At 36.8% G+C, this 22,298-nt stretch overlaps 1 protein-coding gene and 1 pseudogene across 5 annotated transcripts in view; both read right to left on the bottom strand.

Moving 5' to 3' along the window:
• Nucleotides 1-22,298, bottom strand: part of MIGA1 (mitoguardin 1) — an 86,789-nt gene that overhangs the window by 17,325 nt on the left and 47,166 nt on the right. For all 5 annotated transcript variants that reach the window (XM_059899509.1, XM_059899537.1, XM_059899529.1 and 2 more), the window contains exon 8: nt 10,528-10,628. In XM_059899509.1, coding sequence (XP_059755492.1) covers nt 10,528-10,628 — 101 coding nt within the window. The remainder of the gene's footprint in view (nt 1-10,527; nt 10,629-22,298) is intronic.
• On the bottom strand, nt 2,926-6,069 carry LOC132347202 (small ribosomal subunit protein uS17-like; annotated as a pseudogene).

Raw genomic sequence — 22,298 nt, 5'->3', positions numbered from 1 at the left:
GCTCCCTATAAACATCTCATTGCCCAATTTTTCCTTTTAAAATTGCCCAATTTTTCCTTTTAAAAATTGGGCAATGAGGCAGCTCCAGTGTTAAACAATTACCACTGATATTTTTCAACAAAGGCTCTAGGGATAGAAATTTTGCACAGAGCAAGCTCTAAGTCAGGTCAAATAAAGACAAGTCCTGAGAATGCAGCTTTGCAAGGAGCTGCCATACAAGCCAAATAGTGACAATTCTCTAGTGATGGGACTTTTGGGAAGCTCCAAAGCCATTAAGTTTCTTCCAGTGGCTGCTGAGCCCCTGATTTTCCCAGTTACCATAGTTATGAAGCTGTTGGTTTTCAAGACTACTGTGGAGAGAGGGCTAGAAACAGAACCAGTTAAAAATTTACAAAGTTTACTGTTCTTATGGAGATTCAGCTATTTTCCTTGAATAAATCCTCCTTGAATTTTTACAGATGTTTAATTTTCAGGGTTCTGAAAATTTTGATTTTCGACAATTTTTGCCAGTAATCATTGCTTTTGTGAAGGAGATCTTTGGAAGTTATTACTCTACTATTCCAGAAGTGTTTCTCCATGCTGTAGTTCTGGCACTTCATATGCACCCATGCTGGGCTAAATGCTTTAACTTGATTCATCTCATTTCTTTACAACCACTCATAAAGTAGGTACTATTACTACCCACCTTTTATAGGTAAAGAAACAGAGATTTAGATTAGCAGGAACTTGCCCCAAGGCCCACTACTAAATGGTAGAACTTAAAACCAGGCATTCATTCCAGAGCTTATATGTACTTTTAAATATCAAACTATATGTATTCTCCTATCAGCCTTATCCAAAAATCCAAAGAAGAATAAGTTTACACATCAGCATTATTTAGGACAGTATATATATGTCTATTAGTCCAGAGGCAAAAAAAAAAAAAGTAAACAAAATGACAATACCTGCCATTATATACTGTCTGCTTTAAGTAATATTTCCCGCATGTTTTAAGGAAGATATATTATGCTAAAGGCAAAGTGTATTTGAGGTTAAAAAAAAAGCTAACACTTTAAAAAATTAGAGTGGAAATTTTTAGATATTAAATAATTTAAAGTTTTGTACCACTGTCAAAACAAATAGGATCTATGTACACCTACCAGCAGAGAAAAATTCTAAGGAGGAAACTGGGGCTCCAATTAAACTCTCTACGTAAAATAATTTATACTAATAAGAAGTGAACAAATCCAACAATGAGGGATTCCAGGATCAAGTCTTGATTTATTAGTCTATCTTGTTTATTTGTTGGTTTGGCTGAGGTGATCGTTTAAATTAAGTCTCTTAAAATAAGCCTGCAGCTGTGAAAATATATCATATTGAAGATTTGACACTGGCTAACATTATCATCAATTCTTCATAAGAGACAATGATAACTAAGAAACATTAATTTAAATAATGTCTTAAGGACTTCCCTGGTGGCACAGCGGATAAGAATCCGCCTGCCAATGCAGGGGACACAGGTTCAATCCCTGTTCCAGGAAGATCCCACATGCTGCGGAGCAACTAAGTCCGTGTGCCACAACTACTGAGCCTGCGCTCTGGAGCCCGCGAGCCACAACTACTGAGCCCACGTGCTGCAACTACTGAAGTGTGCGCCTAGACCCCGTGCTCCACAACAAGAGAAACCACCGCAACGAGAAGCCTGCGCACCACAACGAAGAGTAGCCCCGTTCGCCACAACTAAAGAAAGCCCGCACACGGCAGCAAGACCCAACGCAGCCAAAAAAGTAAAAATAAAATTAAATCTTAAAAAAAAAAAGTCTTAAAGTTTTTAAAGCAAAAAACAAATCATTAAGATGATGGCTTAAATTCTCATTTTAGCATGTATCTTATAGGAAGAATTTTTTGGACAAAATTCCCAAAAACTTTTTAAAAGGTTTCAGAAAAAGATTAACATTTTACTAGAGCTGTTACTTCAGAAGCAGTCAGAAACACAGTTTAATCCCTGCATAACATGCAATTTACCATGCAATTTACCATGAAAAAGGGTTCTTTTTCTTTGCTGGTTGAAACTTGAAATGTCCTTTATTTCTAAATTATTTAACATCCCAAATTACTTCCCCCTTGCCCTCCATTAGATGCAAGAGGGACTAGGTCTTATCTTCTTTGACAAGCAATGACTTTGCTGAATGCGAAGTAGTATTTTTAAAAGCCTTAATATTTTTTAAAAGCTTCTGAACAACCATGAAAGAAATGTCCAAAGTTCCAAAACTATTATAAGTTGGGGCATAAAATAGGCTAAGTTCAATTTTAATATGGACTATTTTTTACATTTACATTTTCCTTTCAAAATAATCACATAAAATTACAAATAGGACTTACAGTTAAAGAAAGCAAGCTGATTGTATCTCCTATGTCACTAATAGAAAAGAAATAAAAAAGGAAATAAACCCACAATAACCACCTTCTAAAACGGCCCTCATAATGATTCTCTCTTTCTGGTACTTCATACCTCATCCCACGTTGAAGAGGGCTGACCTGTGTAACCAATAACATATAGAAATAATGGAGTGTGATTTCTGAGGCTAGATCATAACAGTCACTGCTTCTGTCTCACTCTCTCTTGGGGAAGTCAGGTGCCATGTTGTGAACAGGCTCCAGCAGTCCTATTGAAAAGTCCATAAAACCGTAAAAACTTAGGTTTTCTACCAACAGGGAGCACCAACATGCCATTCATGTAAGTGATCTTGGGGCAGATTCTCCAGCTCCAGTTAACCTTCAGATGACTGTAGCCCCAGCCAACATACTTGACTACAACTTCACAAAAGACCTCAAGCCAGAACCATTTCCAAATTCTTGACCCTCAGAACAATGAGATAACAAATATTTGCTATTGTTCTTATTATTGTATGGGAAATAACTGGGGGAGTGGGCAGGTGTCCAGTCTCAGAATTTCTGGAATCACTTCTTTGTGCTGGCAACCTCGGTGACCTTGAGCATGCTGAACTCGCAGTCTTGATCAGGGGCCAGCCTCCCCCACCGTGACAGTGTCACCAATCTGGATGCCCCTGAAGCGGGGGGACAGGTCCATGGACATATTCTTATGTATTTTTGGATGTAGTGGAGGTAGTCTCAGCGGACAACAATAGTCCTCTGCATCTACATCTTGGTCACCACACCAGATAGGATCTGCCCTCAGATGGAGACATTACCAGTAAAGGGACATTTCTTGTCAATGTAGGTGCCCTCAATGGCCTTCCGGGTGCCTTGAAGCCCAGGCCAATGTTCTTGTATTGCGGGAGCTTCTTCTCGACAGTTTCTCCAAGCAGGACCCTCTTTTTATTTTGAAAAATGGTGTCTGCTGCCTTTGGTAGAGACGCTCAGTCCAGGAGTCACTCCGTATCTAATATATGCGGCTTCACAATTAAATACCAAAACGACGGGCTCCTTGGATTAGCCCTAGGACTTAGTTCTCACAGGACTAACCCTAAGGCCCAAGAGCTCCAGAAAACCACCCCATAAGACGTGGATTTTAAGAAGGTGACTCCTAAAATGCTTGTGCCTCTATTAAACTCCAAGTGTGGAACCCCCAGGATTTAGAAGGCTCTAATCTAGATTAACACAAAGACACATGCCCTCTACTTGATTTAATCCCTAGGAAATTGAGGACTCTGGCAATTAACTCCCAAACTGGGGCATGTGGTCCCACTCCTTAGCACACACTTCTGAGACCCAGGACAGGACCTACAGCCTTGGCACCAGCCCCCAGCCCACACCTGAATTCTACTGGTTTTAAGACAATAAGTTGTGGGTAATTTATTACATAGCAACAGATAACTAACATAACAGTGGAAATAATACTAAGAGCAAAAGGAAGACACACAGATTTCCAAACACTGGAAAGCAAATGGAAGTGTGTGGACAGATGAAAGAGATGAGGAAGCCATAGTCCAGAATAAGTTCAAGAGGGGATATAGTCAAAGAGGAGACATTTGCTAAACAGAGCCTCAAAGAGAACCAGGCTCACAGTGAGCAGGTATGCAGGCAGGACTGAAGAAGAGGGATTGAAAATAGTAGTTTAAATGAAAGTCTGTCCAAACAACTGTAGTTGTCCTATATCTTATTCTACTCTCTGCCCCAGAAAAAAAGAATTTGCAACCAGAGAACATTTCTCTTTAAAAATTACTTGAACGGGGGCCTCCCTGGTAGCGCAGTGGTGAAGAACCTGCCTGCCAACGCAAGGGACACAGGTTCGAGCCCTGGTCCGGGAAGATCCCACATGCTGCGGAGCAACTAAGCCCATGAGCCACAACTACTGAGCCTGCGCTCTAGAGCCCGAGTGCCACAACTACTGAAGCCCACATGCCTAGAGCCTGTGCTCCACAACAAGAGAAGCCCGCGCACCGTAACGAAGAGCAGCCCCTGCTCGCCGCAACCAGAGAAAGCCCTCGCGTAGCAACGAAGACCCAATGCAGCCAAAAATAAATAAATAAATAAAATAAATTTATTTAAAAAAAAAATTACTTGAACGGAAATTCTGTGGCGGTCCAGTGATTAGGACTCCACGCTTTCACTGCCAAGGGCCCAGGTTCAATCCCTGGTCAGGGAACTAAGATCTCACAAGCTGCGCGGCGCAGCCAAAAAACAAACAAACAAAAATTACTTGAACTACCTGGGGAAAGTAAGTCTGCTAGGGTGAGTGATGGGTCCCCCGGAGTAAGGCCCTCTTCATTCTGAATCCAGGTGTGCCCTGACTACTAGGCTCTTTACAGACCATTCATCCTAAAGAAAAGCCTGCCCATCAGCAACCTCAAAGAAGTCAACTGAGGCCAGTTATCGTTCCTGTTCACCTATTCAAGGAAGAAACAAACAGAAAACAATGCTCTAAACCTCCACAATCTACCTAAGGAAATCAGTTCAGTCACCAGCTAAGCTTTCAAATTTAAAAGAAAAACCATCAGCACAAGAATGAAAGCCCAAGATAAAAGAGACAAAACTAACCCCAGAGGAAGTAAGATAATTCCCGATTGCTATAAACAAGTGCTATCAAGTCAGAGAGGTACAGCAAAAGCTTTCCAAGCTTCCTTTTAGACTATGAGTATAGGTATCTGAATTATAAGAAATAAATTTTTTCTCTTTAAAGAGCACCCTAAAATTTATATATTAAACATACACACAGTGCAGAGTGGTAATTCTAAGAAAAACTAAATTTACAGCTAAAAACGCTCTCTCTGCAATATTAGTTTCTACCTATCAAATGACAATCTCTTTAACAGATGGGAGAGTTAGGAGAGTACTCAATGCAGTGGTACCCTAACATTAAAAAGACTTTTCAGAACTTGAAAATTAAGCTAAGCGAAAGAACATCAAACACAAAAGATCATATATTGTGTGATTCTCTTTGTATGAAATGTCCAGAATAGGCAAATTCATAGAAACGGAAGGTATAGGAGTAAGTGCCAAGGGCGATTAGGCAGAGAAAAGGGAGAGAAAAGGGAGCGATGACCAATAGGGAGGGGTTTCTTTTGGGGGTGATAAAAATGTTCCAGAATTAAGAAGTTTGCACAACTCCGAATATACTAAAAACCACTGAATTGTGTACTTTGAAACAGTGAATTTTATAGTATGTGAATTATATCTCAATAAAGCTATTATTTTAAAAAAAGACTTTTCAGAGAAAAAAGGCTCTGGTTCCAAACCAATGTTTGGCAAAGCTTATACAGGAAAATTTTGTTAATCACTTTCACAAATGACTGACCAACCTTGGAGAAAAGCCTATGCCAGGATTTGTTTTAATAATCTAAATAGGCAAAAACTCTTTCTGATAATTCTGAATAAAGCTTTCAAATGATCACAAACTGTTTAACTTCATAAGGAGTTCTGGTCTTATTTTCTTAATAACTTTCTTCATTAAGCAGTTTTTCTTAAGTGCTTGGCAAATAGTAAATGCTATTAAAAATAATTTAACAAACATTTCTTAGTACGCAATTTATCTTGGCACATTCACATTCTGAGATCATACATTTATACCCTAGAAGCATTCCTAGGAGGTTTCTCAGATAGTGAGCCCTTCTTGTGGTATTCATGCATTTTGTTTTCCATAAGGATTGTTTTTAAAATTTATCAAAGCTTTGTAACTTAAACCACAAATTTAAAGTGAGTACAATGAATACTTGGCAAAATATTTTTTAAGGTTGCATATTATAAAGAAACTTTAGAGCAATTTGCTCTAAAGGTATACTGTTCTTCACAGTGGAAAAAATGCAAAGTGACTTGCAATTCTCTTTACAAACCATTTAGGACATAAGTGTCTACAGAAAGAAAGATAAAAAGCATTTGACAAAATACAACATCCCTTTATGATAAAAATTCTCAACAAATTGGTATAGAAGGAATGTACCTCAACATAATAAAGGCCACATATGACAAGCCCACAGCTAACATCATATTCAACAGTGAAAGGTCGAAAACTCTTTCTCTAAGACCAAGAACAAGACAAGGGTGCCCACTCTCACCAATCCTACTGAACATATAGCACTGTTAAGTTCTAGCCAGAGCAATTAGGCAAGAAACACAAGAAAAGACATTCAAATCAGAAAGAAGTAAAATTGCCTCTGTTTGTACATAATATGATCTTATACACAGAAAAACCCTAAAGACTCCACCAAAAAACTATTAGAACTAATAAACAAATTCAGTAAAGTTGCAGGATACAAAAATCAATATACAAAAATCAGTTCCATTTCTATACCCTAAAACAAACTATCAAAAAGAGAAATTAAGAAAAGTCCCATTTACAATAGCATCAAAAAGAGTAAAATACTTAGGAATAAATTTAACCAAGGAAATGAAAAATCTGTATAGTGAAAACTATAAGATTTTGATGAAGAAACTGAAGAAGACATGAATAAATGAAAAGATACTCATGTTCATGGATCAGAAGAATTAATATTGTTAAAATGTCCATACTACCTAGAGCCATTAGAGATTCATTGCAATCCCTATCAAAATTCCAATGGAATTTTCCACAGAAACAGAAAAAAAAATCCTAAAATTTGTGTGGAACCACAAAAGACCCCAACTAGCCAGAGCAATCCTAAGAAAGAACAAAACTGGAGGTATTTTACTTCCTGATTTCATACAATAATACAAAGCTGAAGTAATCACACAGTATCATACTAGTACAAAAATAGACATAGACCAATGGAACAGAATCAAGAGCCCAGAAATAACCCTTGCATATAAAGTCAACCAATATTTGACAAAGGGGCCAAGAATATTCAGTGGGGAAAGGACTCTTCAATAAATGGTAGTGGGAAAACTGGATAACCACATGCAGAAAGACATTGGAACCCTATTTTACACCACTCACAGAAATTAACTCAAAATGAATTAAAGACATAAACATAAGACCTGAAACCATAAAACTCCTAAAACAAAAACACAGGGAGAAAAAGCTCCTTGACATTTGCCTTGACAACAATTTTTTGGATATGACACCCAAAGCACAAGCAACAATGCAAAAATAAACAAGTGGGACTGAATTAAACTAAAAAGCTTCTGTACAGAAAAAGAAACAATCGACAAAATGAAAAGGCAACCTACAGAATGGGAAAAAATATTTGCAAACCATCTATCTGATAAGGGGTTAATATTCAGAGGGCCTGAATAGACATTTTTCCAAAGAAGACACAAATGGCCAACAGGTACATTAAAAGGTGTTAAACATCACTAATCATTAGGGAAATGCAAATCAAAACTATAATGAAATATTACCTCAAATAGAATAGCTATCAGCAAAAAGACAAGCGATAACAAATGCTGGTGAGGATGTGGAGAAAAGGAAACCCCGGTGCATGGTTGGTAGATATGTAAACTGGTACAGCTACTACAGAAAACAACATGGATGTTCCTGAAAAAATTAAAAATATAATTCAGCAATCCTACTTCTTTTCTGGGTATATACCAAAAAATATAATTCAGGGCTTCCCTGGTGGCGTAGTGGTTAAGAATCCGCCTGCCAATGCAGGGGATACGGGTTTGAGCCCTGGTCCGGGAAGATCCCACATGCCGCGGAGCAACTAAGCCTGTGCACCACAACTACTGAGCCTGTGCTCTAGAGCCCACGAGCCACAACTACTGAGCCTGCGTGCCACAACTACTAAAGCCCGTGCACCTAGAGCCTGTGCTCCACAACAAGAGAAGCCACTGCAATGAGAAGCCCAAGCACCGCAACAAAGAGTAGCCCCCGCTCACCGCAACCACAGAAAAGCCTGCGTGCCGCAACGAAGACCCAACGCAGCCAAAAATAAAATAAAATAAATAAAATAAATAAATTAAAAAAATATATATGTATATAATTCAGCAATCCTACTTCTTTTTGGGTATATATCAAAAAAAAAATGAAATCACTATCTTGAGATATCTGCATTCCCATGTTCATTGCAGCACTATTCACAATAGCCAAGAAATGGAAACAAGTCAAGTGTCCATCAACGGATGAATGGATAGAGAAGATGTGGTATACATATATTTATATATATTCAATGGAATATTATTCATCCATGAGAAAGAAAGAAATCCTGTCATTTGCAACAATATGTATGGGGCAGGGCCTTGAAGGCATTATGTTACGTGAAGTCAGACAGAGAAAGACAAATACAGGTCACCCTTCAACAATGTGGTGGTTAGGGGCGCTGATCCCCATGTGGTTGAAAATAGTCATCCCCTGGTTTCCTCAAAGGACTGGTTCCAGGACCTGCCTTGGATACCAAAATCCTCAGATGCTCAAGTCCTATTGTTGGCCCTTAGTATTTGCAGTTTCACATCCTCGGATTCAACCAACTGCAGATAATGTAGTATGTATTTATTGAAAAAAATCCACGTATAAATGCACCTACACAGTTCAAACCTATGCAGTTCAGGGTCAACTGTACTGTATGGTATCATGTACATGTGGGATCTAAAAAAGCCAAACCCATAGAAACAGAGATTTAGAATGGTGAGTGCCAGGAACTGGGGGTGGGAAAAATGGGGAGATGCTGGTCGAAGGGTACAAACTTCCACTTACAAGATGAATAAGTTCTGGGGATCTAATGTACAGCATGGTGACCCCAGTTAACAATACTACATTATATGCTTGAAAGTTGCTAAGAGAGTAGATCTTAAACATTCCCACCACAAAGAAAAAAAGGTAATCATGTGAGGTGCTGGAGGTGTTAACTAACCTTACTGTGTTCATTATTCCACAATATATGTGTATCAAATCATCACTTCGTACAGCTTAAACTTACACAAAGTTATATGTCAACTATATCTCAATAAAGCTAGAAAAAACAGAAAGATAACCCTGTCTATACAGAATAGTAAAATGAAGAGGAAATAGCTTCTTCATAAAACAAGTAGATATGTTCTGTGTGTTGCAAACTATACAAGTATAAAAATATAAGGAAAAAGGTGAACAATTCAGGAGATGATACTGTAAGCAATAGTTAAAATATACATATACAGAAAAACCTTGAGACGATGAAAGATTATGGTCAGTACAGCTTTAAAAAAGGCAGAATCAAGGTTTAGGGTATAGGGTGTTGGAACACCTAAAGCTTTCCACACTAGAGCTTGAATTCACACATCAATTACAGATGTGTGATACTATCGATATGAAAAAGGACAGCATTAGTATCCAAAATCTACCATAAAAATGAAATAATTCTAAGACAAAATTGGCCATATGTGATTTTTTAAAGCTGTTTCAAGTAGAAAACATTATAAAAAGATGACCACTTTGCAATCTTCTCTTTGGATAAAAAATTTAAATCTCAGTGGAAAACAAATTACCCATAAATCTGTAATTCAGTGATCACCACTCCTTACACATTAGTGTATTTATATCTAGTCTTTTTTTCCTCAGCCTAAATACTCACATAATATACCACATACGTGTTTTTCTTTATTACAAAATTACAAGCATGCTCTCTATATAAAACCTACATACTACTCTTTTCACTTAACATATGTTCCCATGTCATTAAAAATTATTGGAAACATGTTTATGGCAATATAATACTTCAAATTATGGATGTTCCATAATTTGGCATTAAACTGTTGTCAGTTTTTCATTATTATTAAAAATGCTACAGTGAATATTTTTATATATAAATCTTTGAATCCGATCATTTCCTTGGAAAAAATACCTAGAGGTATGATCTCTCAGCTAAAGAATCTGAATATTTTTAAGACTCTTGATATAAGGTGAATTGCTTTCCATTGAGACACTTATATGCCTCACCCATAATCCACAGTGATGAAAGTGCTTATCTAAAGTTTGTTTACGTGTCCACCTCTCTAAAGAGACTCTAAGCTCCTGTGGGAACTTATATTCATGGTATATTCATCTTTGTTTCCTGGTATCATCTTTGTATCTCTGTATCTATCTACAGAGTTGATACTAAATAAATGGCTACTGAACTGAATTACAGCACAATGGCAAAACTGTATTCTCCACCTAAAAAGAATAAGAAATCCTCATTAGGAACATACATGTCTCACCTCTGCTGCTGAAGCAAAAGAATCAGTTGATGTGACACTCAAGGTGTCTCTCAGGCCAAAGTCATCCATATTCCCCTTCATGGTGATATCTGTATCTTTATCTTAAAAGAAAAGGTGAAAAGTTCAGAAATTGACATTCCTTGTCATTGCCATATTTCATATGCTATGGTTGGTTTTTCTTCTTCTTTTTTTGTTTAAACATCAGTCTTTATTTAGGATTCTGGAATCTAAAAGGAAAACAATACAAATCAATGGGGTATAATCTGACAAGACTCTCAAAGTGCTTCAAACTGATTCTGAACACTGCCAAGCAGAGGAGAAAGTACTATAAAGGAGACATGTTTATTTTTAAAAGATATTAAACTATTTCAGATTTTAAAAGCTTTTGAGTAAATAATAACTTAAACTGGTATATAATAACTGGAGTTGGATTATCTACCAGCTATCAGCATATACCACAGATAGTTTGAAACAGAGCAATTTAAGTTGCAAGTGGCCTTGCCCAAATTGGGATAACTGGTAGGTTCATTCAAATTAAATGAATTATTCGCATAAAATGTTGTCTGGCCAGTCACTTGTGATAAACTGACCAATTAAAATAACTCAGGAAGATATCTTCAGTCTTTAAGGTCTACTTTAAAACACTGAAAGGCCCAAAATGATCTGGTTTAGGCCCCTGATGTTTATTCTGCTTACTTGAGGATCAAATATAACTGCCCCAATGATTTTTTTTTAATTTATTTATTTTTTGGCCACACTGTGGCGGCTTGTGGGTCTTAGTTCCCCAACCAGGGATTGAACCTGGGCCCTTGGCAGTGAGGGCACAGCGTCCTAACCACTGGACCGCCAGGGAATTCCTCCCCAATGATTTAAAGGGTTGAAAAAGTTTAAAGGCATTTGTAGATGGCTAATATGACCATACCAAGACAGGCTACCTGTTACCAATACAAAGCATTCTGAATGTCGATGTCAATATCTTCACATACTATCATCAGGAATCTAACTGTTAACATTACATTTTCATTGGTACAGCTACTATGGAGAACAGTATGGAGGTTCCTTAAAAAACTAAAAATAGAGCTACCATATGATCTTGCAATCCATTCCTGGGCATATATATGGAGAAAAACATGGTCCGAAAGGATACATGCACCCCAATGTTCATTGTAACACTGTTTACAATAGCCAAGACATGGAAGCAACCTAAATATCCATCAACAGAGGAATGGATAAAGAGGATGTGGTACATATATACAACGGAGTCTCATTCAGCCATAAAAAAGAAGGAAATAATGCCATTTGCAGCAACATGGATGGACCTAGAGACTGTCATACTAAGTGAAGTAACTCAGAGAAAGAGAAATATCTTAATGATATGGCTTATATGTGGAATCTAAAAAGAAATGATACAAATGAACTTACTTACAAAACAGAAACAGACTCACAGACTTAGAGAAGGAACTTATGGTTAGCAGGGAGGAAGGGTGGGGGGAAGGGATAGTTAGGGAGTTTGGGATTGACATGTACACACTGCTGTAGTTAAAATGGATAACCAACAAGGACCTACTGATTGGCACAGGGAACTCTGCTCAATATTATGTAACAACCTGAATGGGAAAAGAATTTGAAAAAGAATAGATATATATATATATATATATAACTGAATCACTTTTCTGTTTATAGTTTTTTAACTATCACAATATTGTTAATCAACTATACTCCAATATAAAATAAAAAGTTTAAAAAAAATTACATTTTCAAACAAATTCAGTACCCGCTTATAGATGTGACTACATTGTAGCAAGCAACTGATACTCTTCAAATTCTATCACAAGTATGAAAAAAGCAAAGAACAAAATATATACAGATTTTTACTTTGATTTTCAATCTGCTAAATTTGTCAGATACTTAATCTTCTTTGAAAAGAAATCGGAAATCTCTTTGGCTTTCATTAATTCAAATTTCTATTCCATCATTTTTTCCCAAAATAAAGTTCATTACCTTTACCATAAATGTTCCAAATCCTGTTTACAACCCCCAAGTACCAGAAAACAGACCTTTTGTGATGCTCTACAGGAAGTGTAAAGTTTTAAAAAATCCAAACCATTAATTTAGTTGAAACTCAAAAGTTTTGCCATTTGTATTCCAATCTCTAAGCCAAGCAGAAGAGCGAATTGGGACAAGGTTCATTCCTATTAAAGTATCAAAAATAACCATACGCATAGCATATTTTTTTCTACTTTATATTTGGTGGGACCATAGTTGACATTTTAACCATTTATCTTCCAAATTTAAGTTATAATTGTTTTCAAATGAAGCTTACATCAATCCTTTTAAAATACCTAACTTGTCAGTTCAAAATCCTACTACAAAATGACTATTAACAGAAAAAAATCTGAGGTTAAATTACTCTATTTTCAAAAATAAAAGTTTTAGGAATTTAAAATTTTTTCATCAAACTTGAGAACAAAACAACATAATCGTTTTACACTTATAAACAGGTATAAAACTGGTATTTTGGGGCACTCAGGTATCCAGAAAAATTCCCAGTATTCTCTTTTCATTGCATATATGACCTTTGAAAATACATACACAAACTCTGAGGAATCAATTATTTACAAAATTAAATCAGCATTCATAACTTTCAAACCTTCATCTTCTTATTTTCCATCATTGGTATTAATTCTGCAAAAAAAAAAATCACAGTACAACCTTCATTATGCCAAAGCACGTTTAAAGTGGGATTAAGTTACAAGTCAACTAAGTTAAATCTTGGTTCCATATGCCTTTTGCTATTTTCGGAGTAGAACACAGACATTTATCTTATGTCACTTTACCTTTCAGACATTACCCAGGAGCTGTTAAAAGTCTGTTTTACTTCACTCAACAGTAACCAGTCATTCTATGTCATCCAAATCAGCTACCATGGTTGTATTTTATTTTTTTAAAATCTAACAAAGAAAAGTGGCTCAGAGGAACTGGAAAGTCTTACTCATTAAACCCAACTTCATAAACCACAGACCATATCTCTCATTTCAGTAACTGTTATGATTCCTGGAATGACAGCTTAACAATTATGAAGAGAAATAATACATCTGTTTTTTAGATAAGCCAATAAAAAGTATAAAGAAAGAATATTGGGCAATATTTAATTGCTTTTGTGCAGTTTTAAAATTTTAATTTTTTTTTTTTTTTTTTTAAGTTTTGGCTGTGTTGGGTCTTCGTTGCTGCGTGCGGGTATTCCCTAGTTGCAGTGAGCAGGGGCTACTCTTCTTTGTGGTGTGTGGGCTTCTCATTGCGGTGGCTTCTCCTGTTGTGGAGCACAGGCTCTAGGCATGCAGGCTTTAGTAGCTGTGGCACGCAGGCTCAGTAGTTGTGCCTTGCGGGCTCTAGAGCGCAGGCTCAGTAGTTGTGGCGCACGGGCTTAGTTGCTCCGAGGCATGTGGGATCTTCCTGGGCCAGGGCTCGAACCCGTGTCCCCTGCATTGGCAGGCGGATTCTTAACTACTGTGCCACCAGGGAAGCCCTGCGACATGTATTCTTTACTCAAGTTTTCGGTTTCTCTTGAATCTTCTCCAACATATACATTTCTCTCCTGTTTCCTTGCCCCATGCTACCCAGGAACACATAATGTTTTATAATATGCAGCTCAAGTACTATCTAACCCCTGCATGCATTCTCCTCCATAAACTACTTAATTTGTTGCTTCTATGTCACGCAGTACAGAAAAGATGTTAAAACCATGGGTTCTGGAGCCAGACAGCTTAGATTCAGTCTGACTCTGCTACTTTTTAGCTGTGTAACCTCGGGTAAGTTTCTTATCTTCTTCATTCCTCAGTGTTCTCAACTGTAAAATCGGAATAAAATCTACCACACAGGATTGTGTGAGAATTAAACAAGTTAATACAGTTGGCCCTCCATAACTACAGGTTCCACATCAGAGGAGCCAACCAACCACAGATGGGGGAAAAAAAAATCCAGAATATTCCAAAAGGCAAAGCTTGAATGTGCTGTGTGCCAAGAACTATTACATAGCACTTACATTGTATTTGCAACTATTCACATAATATTTACATTGTACTAGGTATTATAAGTAATCTAGAGATGATTTAAAGTATATGGGAGGATGTGCACAGGTTATATGCAAATACTACAACATTTTATATAAGGGACTTGAGCATCCACGGATTTTGGTATCCATGGGGAGTAGGGATGACTGTATATGTAAAGTAAGCACTGGATAAATGTTAGCTATTCATATTATTATGCAAAAGATAAGGACATACCATTTAATATACTCTCTGAATCTTTATTTAATTACTGCCTGAATATGCAACCTGTCTGTCCAGCTGAACTGAAACAACTTGAGTGGATGAACTTTCTTTTTTTCTCTTTCCTTTTTCTTTCATTTTTTCTTTTTTCTGATGGTTCCTACAGTTCTCAGTACAGCATTGAACACATTGTAAACTTAATTATTTGTTCACATAAACTAAATAAAACTTGTTATTATAGACTGACCATTCTCAACACATGAAAAATCCCTATTTTAAAGCCTCTCATGTATTTCCCCTGGGTTATTTTGCCTGTTCCATGACTTTAACTTGTTTTAAGAGCACTGTTAAAATTCTTATGTTTCTAAAATCCAACCCTAAATTAATTAAACTTATGATACTATAAACGTGAAATATGCAGCTTAAGCCCCTTAAGGACTCATCATTAACCTTAGAAGTGCCTAAAAGAAAACTTTCCACATAATAGGGTGATTAAATATTTTAAAAATGCTCCATGTGTTGCCTCATTGGCTCTCAGTGGGGCAGCTTTTTTTTTTTTTAACCTTCTTAAATAGTAAATCTAACATTTTTAAGAACATTTTTTTACATGTCTCAATCATCCAGAACTTTTAAAACATTCATGCATAGACATAAACTATGTTCTTTGGAAGAACACTGAAAGTATACTGTTTACTTTTAACTAAATAGTCATATATTTTAGGCCAAAAATCTGACTGGATTCAAGTCTTCCTCTTTTTTTAACAATCTCATAATTCACATATTACTTAAGTTTTTTCCAAAGCAGAATTTGCTTGAAAGTTATACAAAGAAAAAGAAAAAAACTAGAAGACACTTCAGCTCTGGAACTTGGAACCTCAAGCCTGGATCTATTTCTTTAAACCAAACCAAGTGGGTTTTCTGCATGTCTCACTTTTGCCATGCCCAGGCATATTCTATTTTCTGTCACTTAGAAGGCATCAGGTCTATTTTATCTTCAGCAGATTCTAGTGGAGATTCCAAAGATGCCACTCTTCTTTTCAAATCCAGGCTGTCCACTGTGAATTTTATAACACCAACAAGAAGAGGAAGCCTGCCAAATGTCTCAATGTCATCTGACTTCTATGTCAGCAGCTATTCTCCAGATGATTTTTAGCAGTTTAAATATGACGTGGAACCTTATCTTTTTTATGGTTTTATTAAAAATGGAAAAGGTCCTGCTGCTGACAAGTTATTTTCCAGAATCTGCTATAATCTGTTAAAATAATTAAGAAATCTAGAAAATTACTGCTGTTCTTTGTTTATCCTGTATGACTATGTGCTCCATCCGTACTGTGGATAATTTTTTACTCTCATTTATTTTAATACTACAGAAAAGTTTGAGAGAAAAAAACAAACTGGAATACAAAAACCAAAAACAACATAGGGGAGGGGGAATTGGATGAAGGTAGTCAAAGGTACAAACTTCCAGGTATGTAATGTAAAACATGATAAATATAATTTGCACTACTGGATGTTATATATGAAAGTTGTTAGGAGAGTGAATCCTGGGACTTCCCTCGTGGTCCAGTGGTAAAGAATCTGCCTTACTGTCACTGTTTGCAGATGACATGATACTATACATAGAGAATCCTAAAACTGCCACCAGAAAACTGCTAGAGCTAATTAATGAATATGGTAAAGTTGCAGGATACAAAATGAATGCACAGAAATCTCTTGCATTCCTATACACTAATGATGAAAATCTGAAAGAGAAATTATGGAAACACCCCATTTACCATTGCAACAAAAAGAATAAAATACCTAGGAATAAACCTACCTAGGGAGACAAAAGACCTGTATGCAGAAAACTATAAGACACTGATGAAAGAAATTAAAGATGATACCAACAGATGGAGAGATATACCATGTTCTTGGATTGGAAGAATCAACATTGTGAAAATGAGTATACTACCCAAAGCAATCTACAGATTCAATGCAATCCCTATCAAATTACCAATGGCATTTTTTACAGAGCTAGAACAAATCATCTTAAAATTTGTATGGAGACTCAAAAGACCCTGAATAGCCAAAGCAGTCTTGAGGCAAAAAAATGGAGCTGGAGGAATCAGACTCCCTGACTTCAGACTCTACTACAAAGCTACAGTAATCAAGACAATATGGTACTGGCACAAAAACAGAAACATAGATCAATGGAACAAGATAGAAAGCCCAGAGATTAACCCACACATCTATGGCCAACTAATCTATGACAAAGGGGGCAAAGATATACAATGGAGAAGAGACAGTCTCTTCAATAAGTGGTGCTGGGAAAACTGGACAGCTACATGTAAAAGAATGAAATTAGAATACTCCCTAACACCATACACAAAAATAAACTCAAAATGGATTAGAGACCTAAATATAAGACTGGACACTATAAAACTCTTAGAGGAAAACATAGGAAAAAAAAAAAAAAAAAAGAATCTGCCTTACAACGCAGGGCACATGGGTTCGATCCCTGGTCAGGGAACTAAGATCCCACATACCGCAGGGCAACTAAGCCCGTGCCACAACTACTGAGCTTGTGCACCTCAACTAGAGAGCCTGTGTGCTGCACACTACAGAGCCGGGGCGTTCTCAACTCCACATGCCACAACTACAGACCCCACATGCTCTGGACCCCGCACGCCACAACTAGAGACAGAAAAACCCGCATACCACAACTAGAAAGAAGCCCGTGCACTGCAACGAAAGATCCCGCATGCCTCAACGAAGATCCTGCGTGCCACAACTGAGACGTGACACAGCCAAAAAGTAAATAAATAATAAATAAATCTAAAAAAGAGAGAGTAAATCCTAAGAGTTCACATCACAATAAAAAAATTTTTTTCCGTATTTCTTTTTTTTTGTATTGCCTATTTCACCATTTTATTGTTTTATGTATTTTGTAATACAACAGGTTCTTATTAGTTATCTATTTTATACATATTACTGTATACATGTCAATCCCAATCTCCCAATTCATCCCACCACCACCACCACCCTCCCCGCTTTCCCCCTTTGGTGTCCATATGTTTGTTCTCTACATCTGTGTCTCTATTTCTGCCTTGCAAACTGGTTCATCTGTACCATTTTTTTAGATTCCACATATATACGTTAATATACGATATTTGTTTTTCTCTGACTTACTACACCCTGTATGACAGACTGTAGGTCCATCCACGTCTCTACAAACGACCCAATTTTGTTCCTTTTTATGGCTGAGTAATATTCCATTATATATATGTACCACATCTTCTTTATCCATTCATCTGTCGATGGGCATTTAGGTTGCTTCCATGATCTGGCTATTGTAAATAGTGCTGCAATGAACATTGGGGTGCATGTGTCTTTTTGAATTATGGTTTTCTCTGGGTATATGCCCAGTAGTGGGATTGCTGGGTCATACAGTAGTTCTATTTTTAGTTTTTTAATGAACCTCCATACTGTTCTCCATAGTATCAATTTACATTCCCACCAACAGTGCAAGAGGGTTTCCTTTTCTCCACACCCTCGCCAGCATTTGTTGTTTGTAGATTTTCTGATGATGCCCATTCTAACAGGTGTAAGGTGATACCTCATTGTAGTTTTGATTTGCATTTCTCTAATTAGTGATGTTGAGCAGCTTTTCATGTGTCTCTTGGCCATCTGTATGTCTTCTTTGAAGAAATGTCTATTTAGGTCTTCGGCTCGTTTTCCGATTGGCTTGTTTGTTTTTTTAATATTGAGCTGCATGAGCTGTTTATATATTTTGAAGTTTAATCCTTTATCTGTTGATTCGTTTGCAGATATGTTCTCCCATACTGAGGGTTGTCTCCTCGTCTTGTTTATGGTTTCCTTTGCTGTGCAAAAGCTTTGAAGTTTCATTAGGTCCCATTTGTTTATTTTTGTTTATATTTCCATTACTCTAGGAGGTGGGTCAAGAAAGATCTTGCTGTGATTTATGTCAAAGAGTGTTCTTCCTATGTTTTCCTCTAAGAGTTTTATAGTGTCTGCTCTTACATTTGGGTCTTCAATCCATTTTGAGTTCATTTTTGTGTATGGTGTTAGGAAGTGTTCTAGTTTCATTCTTCTACATGTAGCTGTCCAGTTTGCCCAGCACCACTTATTGAAGAGGTTGTCTTTTCTCCACTGTATATCCTTGCCTCCTTTGTCATAGATTAGTTGACCACAGGTGCGTGGGTTTATCTCTGGGCTTTCTATCCTGTTTCACTGATCTATATTTCTGTTTTTGTGCAAGTACCATATTGTCTTGATTACTGTAGTTTTGTAGTACAGTCTTAAGTCAGGGAGTCTGATTCCTCCAGCTCTGTTTTTTTCCCTCAGGATTGCTTTGGCTATTCAGGGTCTTTTGTGTCTCCATACAAATTTTAAGATTTCTTTGTTCTAGTTCTGCAAAAAATGCCACTGGTAATTTGATAGGGATTGCAGTGAATCTGTAGATTGCTTTGGGTAGAATAGTCATTTTCACAATATTGATTCTTCCAATCCAAGAACATAGTATATCTCTCCATCTGTTTGTGTCATCTTTGATTTCTTTCATCAGTGTCTTACAGTTTTCTGAGTACAGGTCTTTTACCTCCTTAGGTCGGTTTATTCCTAGGTATTTTGTTCTTTTCTTTGCAACGGTGAATGGGATTGTTTCCTTAATTTCTCTTTCTGATCTTTTGTTGTTACTGTATAGGAATGCAAGAGATTTCTGTGCATTAATTTTGTATCCTGCAACTTTACCAAATCCATTGATTAGCTGTAGTAGTTTTCTCGTGGCATCTTTAGGATTATCCATGTATACTATCATGTCATCTCCAAACAGTGATAGTTTTACTTCTTTTCCAATTTGTATTCCTTTTATTTTTCTTCTCTGATTGCCTTGGCTAGGACTTCCAAAACTACGTTGAATAACAGCTGAGAGAGTGGACATTCTTCTCTTGTTCCTGATCTTTGAGGAAATGCTTTCAGTTTTTCACCATTGAGAATGATGTTTGTTGTGGGTTTGTCATATATGGCCTTTATTATGTTGAGGTAGGTTCCCTCTATGCCCACTTTCTGGAGAGTTTTTATCAGAAATGGGTGTTGAATTTTGTCAAAAGCTTTTTCTGCATCTATTGAGATGATCATATGGTTTTTCTTCTTCAATTTGTTAATATGGTGTATCACATTGATTGATTTGTGTATATTGAAGAATCCTTGCATCCCTGGGATAAATCCCACTTGATCATGGTATATGATCCTTTTAATGTGTTGTTGGATTCTGTTTGCTAGTATTTTGTTGAGGATTTTTGCATCTATATTCATCAGCGGCATTGGTCTATAATTTTCTTTTTTGTAGTATTTTTGTCTGGTTTTGGTATCAGGGTGATGGTAGCCTCACAGAATGAGTTTGGGAGTGTTTCTTCCTCTGCAATTTTTTGGAAGAGTTTGAGAAGGATGGGTGTTAGCTCTTCTCTATGATAGAATTCACCTGTGAAGCTATGTAGTCCTGGACATTTGTTTGTTAGATGATTTTTAATCACAGTTTCAATTTCATTACTTGTGATTGGTCTGTTCATATTTTCTATTTCTTCCTAGTTCAGTCTTGGAAGGTTATACCTTTCTAAAAATTTGTCCATTTCTTCCAGGTTGTCCATTTTATTAGGGTAGAGTTGCTTTTAGTAGTCTCTTATGATGCTTTGTATTTCTGTGGTGTCCGTTTTAACTTCTCCTTTTTCATTTCTAATTTTATTGATTTGAGCCCTCTCCCTCTTTTTCTTCATGAGTCTGGCTAAAGGATTATCAATTTTGTTCACCTCCTCAGAGAACCAGCTTTAATTTCATTGATCTTTCCTATTGTTTTCTTTGTTTCTATTTCATTTATTTCTGCTCTAATCTTTATCATTTCTTTCCTTCTACTAACATTAGGTTTTGTTTGTTCTTCTTTCTTTAGTTCCTTTAGGTGTAAGTTTAGATTGTTTATTTGAGATTTTTCTTGTTTCTTGAGTTAGGAGTGTACTGCTATACACTTCCCTCTTAAAACTGCTTTTGCTGCATCCCATAGGTTTTGGATCATCATGTTTTTGTTGTCATTTGTCTCTAGGTGTTTTTTGATTTCCTCTTTGATTTCTTCAATGATCTCTTGGTTATCTAGTAATGTATTGTTTAGCCTCCATGTGTTTGTTTTTTATGTTTATTTTCCTGTAATTATTTCTAATCTCATAGCGTTGTGGTTGGAAAAGATGCTTGATATGATTTCAATTTTCTTAACTTTACCGAGGCTTGATTTGTGACCCAAGATGTGATCTATCCTGGAGAATGTTCCATCTGCACTTGCGAAAAAAGTGTATTCTGTTGTTTTTGGATGGAATGTCCTATAAATATCAATTAAGTCCATCTTGTTTAATGTATCATTTAAAGCTTGTGTTTCCTTATTTATTTTCATTTTGGATGATCTGTCCATTGGTGAAAGTGGAGTGTTAAAGTCCCCTACTATGACTGTGTTACTGTTGATTTCCCTTTTTATGACTGTTAGCATTTGCCTTATGTATTGAGGTGCTCTTATGTTGGGTGCATAAATATTTACAATTGTTATATCTTCTTCTTGGATTGATCCCTTGATCATTATGTAGTGTCCTTCCTTGTCTCTTGTGATAGTCTTTATTTTAAAGTCTATTTTGTCTGATATGAGAATTGCTACTCCAGCTTTCTTTTGATTTCCATTTGCATGGAACAACTTTTTCCATCCCCTCACTTTCAGTCTGTATGTGCCCCTAAGTCTGAAGTGGGTCTCCTGTAGACAGCATATATATGGGTCTTGTTTTTGTATCCATTCAGTGAGCCTGTGTCTTTTGGTTGAAGCATTTAATCCATTCACATTTAAGGTAATTATTGATATGTATGTTCCTATTACCATTTTCTTAATTGTTTTGGGTTTGTTTTTGTAGGTCCTTTTCTGCTCTTGTGTTTCCCACTTAAGAGAAGTTCCTTTAGCATTTATAGTAGAGCTGGTTTGGTGGTGCTGAATTATCTTAGCTTTTGCTTGTCTGTAAAGCTTTTGATTTCTCCATCAAATCTCAATGAGATCTTTGCCGTGTAATCTTGGTTGTAGGTCTTCCCTTTCATCTCTTTAAATATGTCATGCCACTCCCTTCTGGCTTGTAGCCTTTCGCCTGATATCAGCTGTTAACCTTATGGGAGTTCCCTTGTATGTTATTTGGCGTTTTTCCCTTGTTGCTTTTAATACTTTGTCTTTAATTTCTTTTTTTAAAATAAATTTATTTATTTATTTTTGGCTGCATTGGGTCTTCGTTGCTGCACGCCGGCTTTCTCTAGTTGTGGCAAGTGGGGGCTACTCTTCTTTGCGGTGCGCGGGCTTCTCATTGTGGTGGCTTCTCTTGTTGCGGAGAACAAGCTCTAGGTGCGCAGGCTTCAATAGTTGTGGTGCACAGGCTTAGTTGCTCTGCGGCACGTGGGATCTTCCTGGACCAGGGCTCGAACCCACGTCCCCTG

Source organism: Balaenoptera ricei, chromosome 1, assembly GCF_028023285.1.
Source record: "Balaenoptera ricei isolate mBalRic1 chromosome 1, mBalRic1.hap2, whole genome shotgun sequence".
NCBI lineage: Eukaryota > Metazoa > Chordata > Mammalia > Artiodactyla > Balaenopteridae > Balaenoptera > Balaenoptera ricei.
This window is presented reverse-complemented; position numbering and strand designations above follow the sequence as displayed.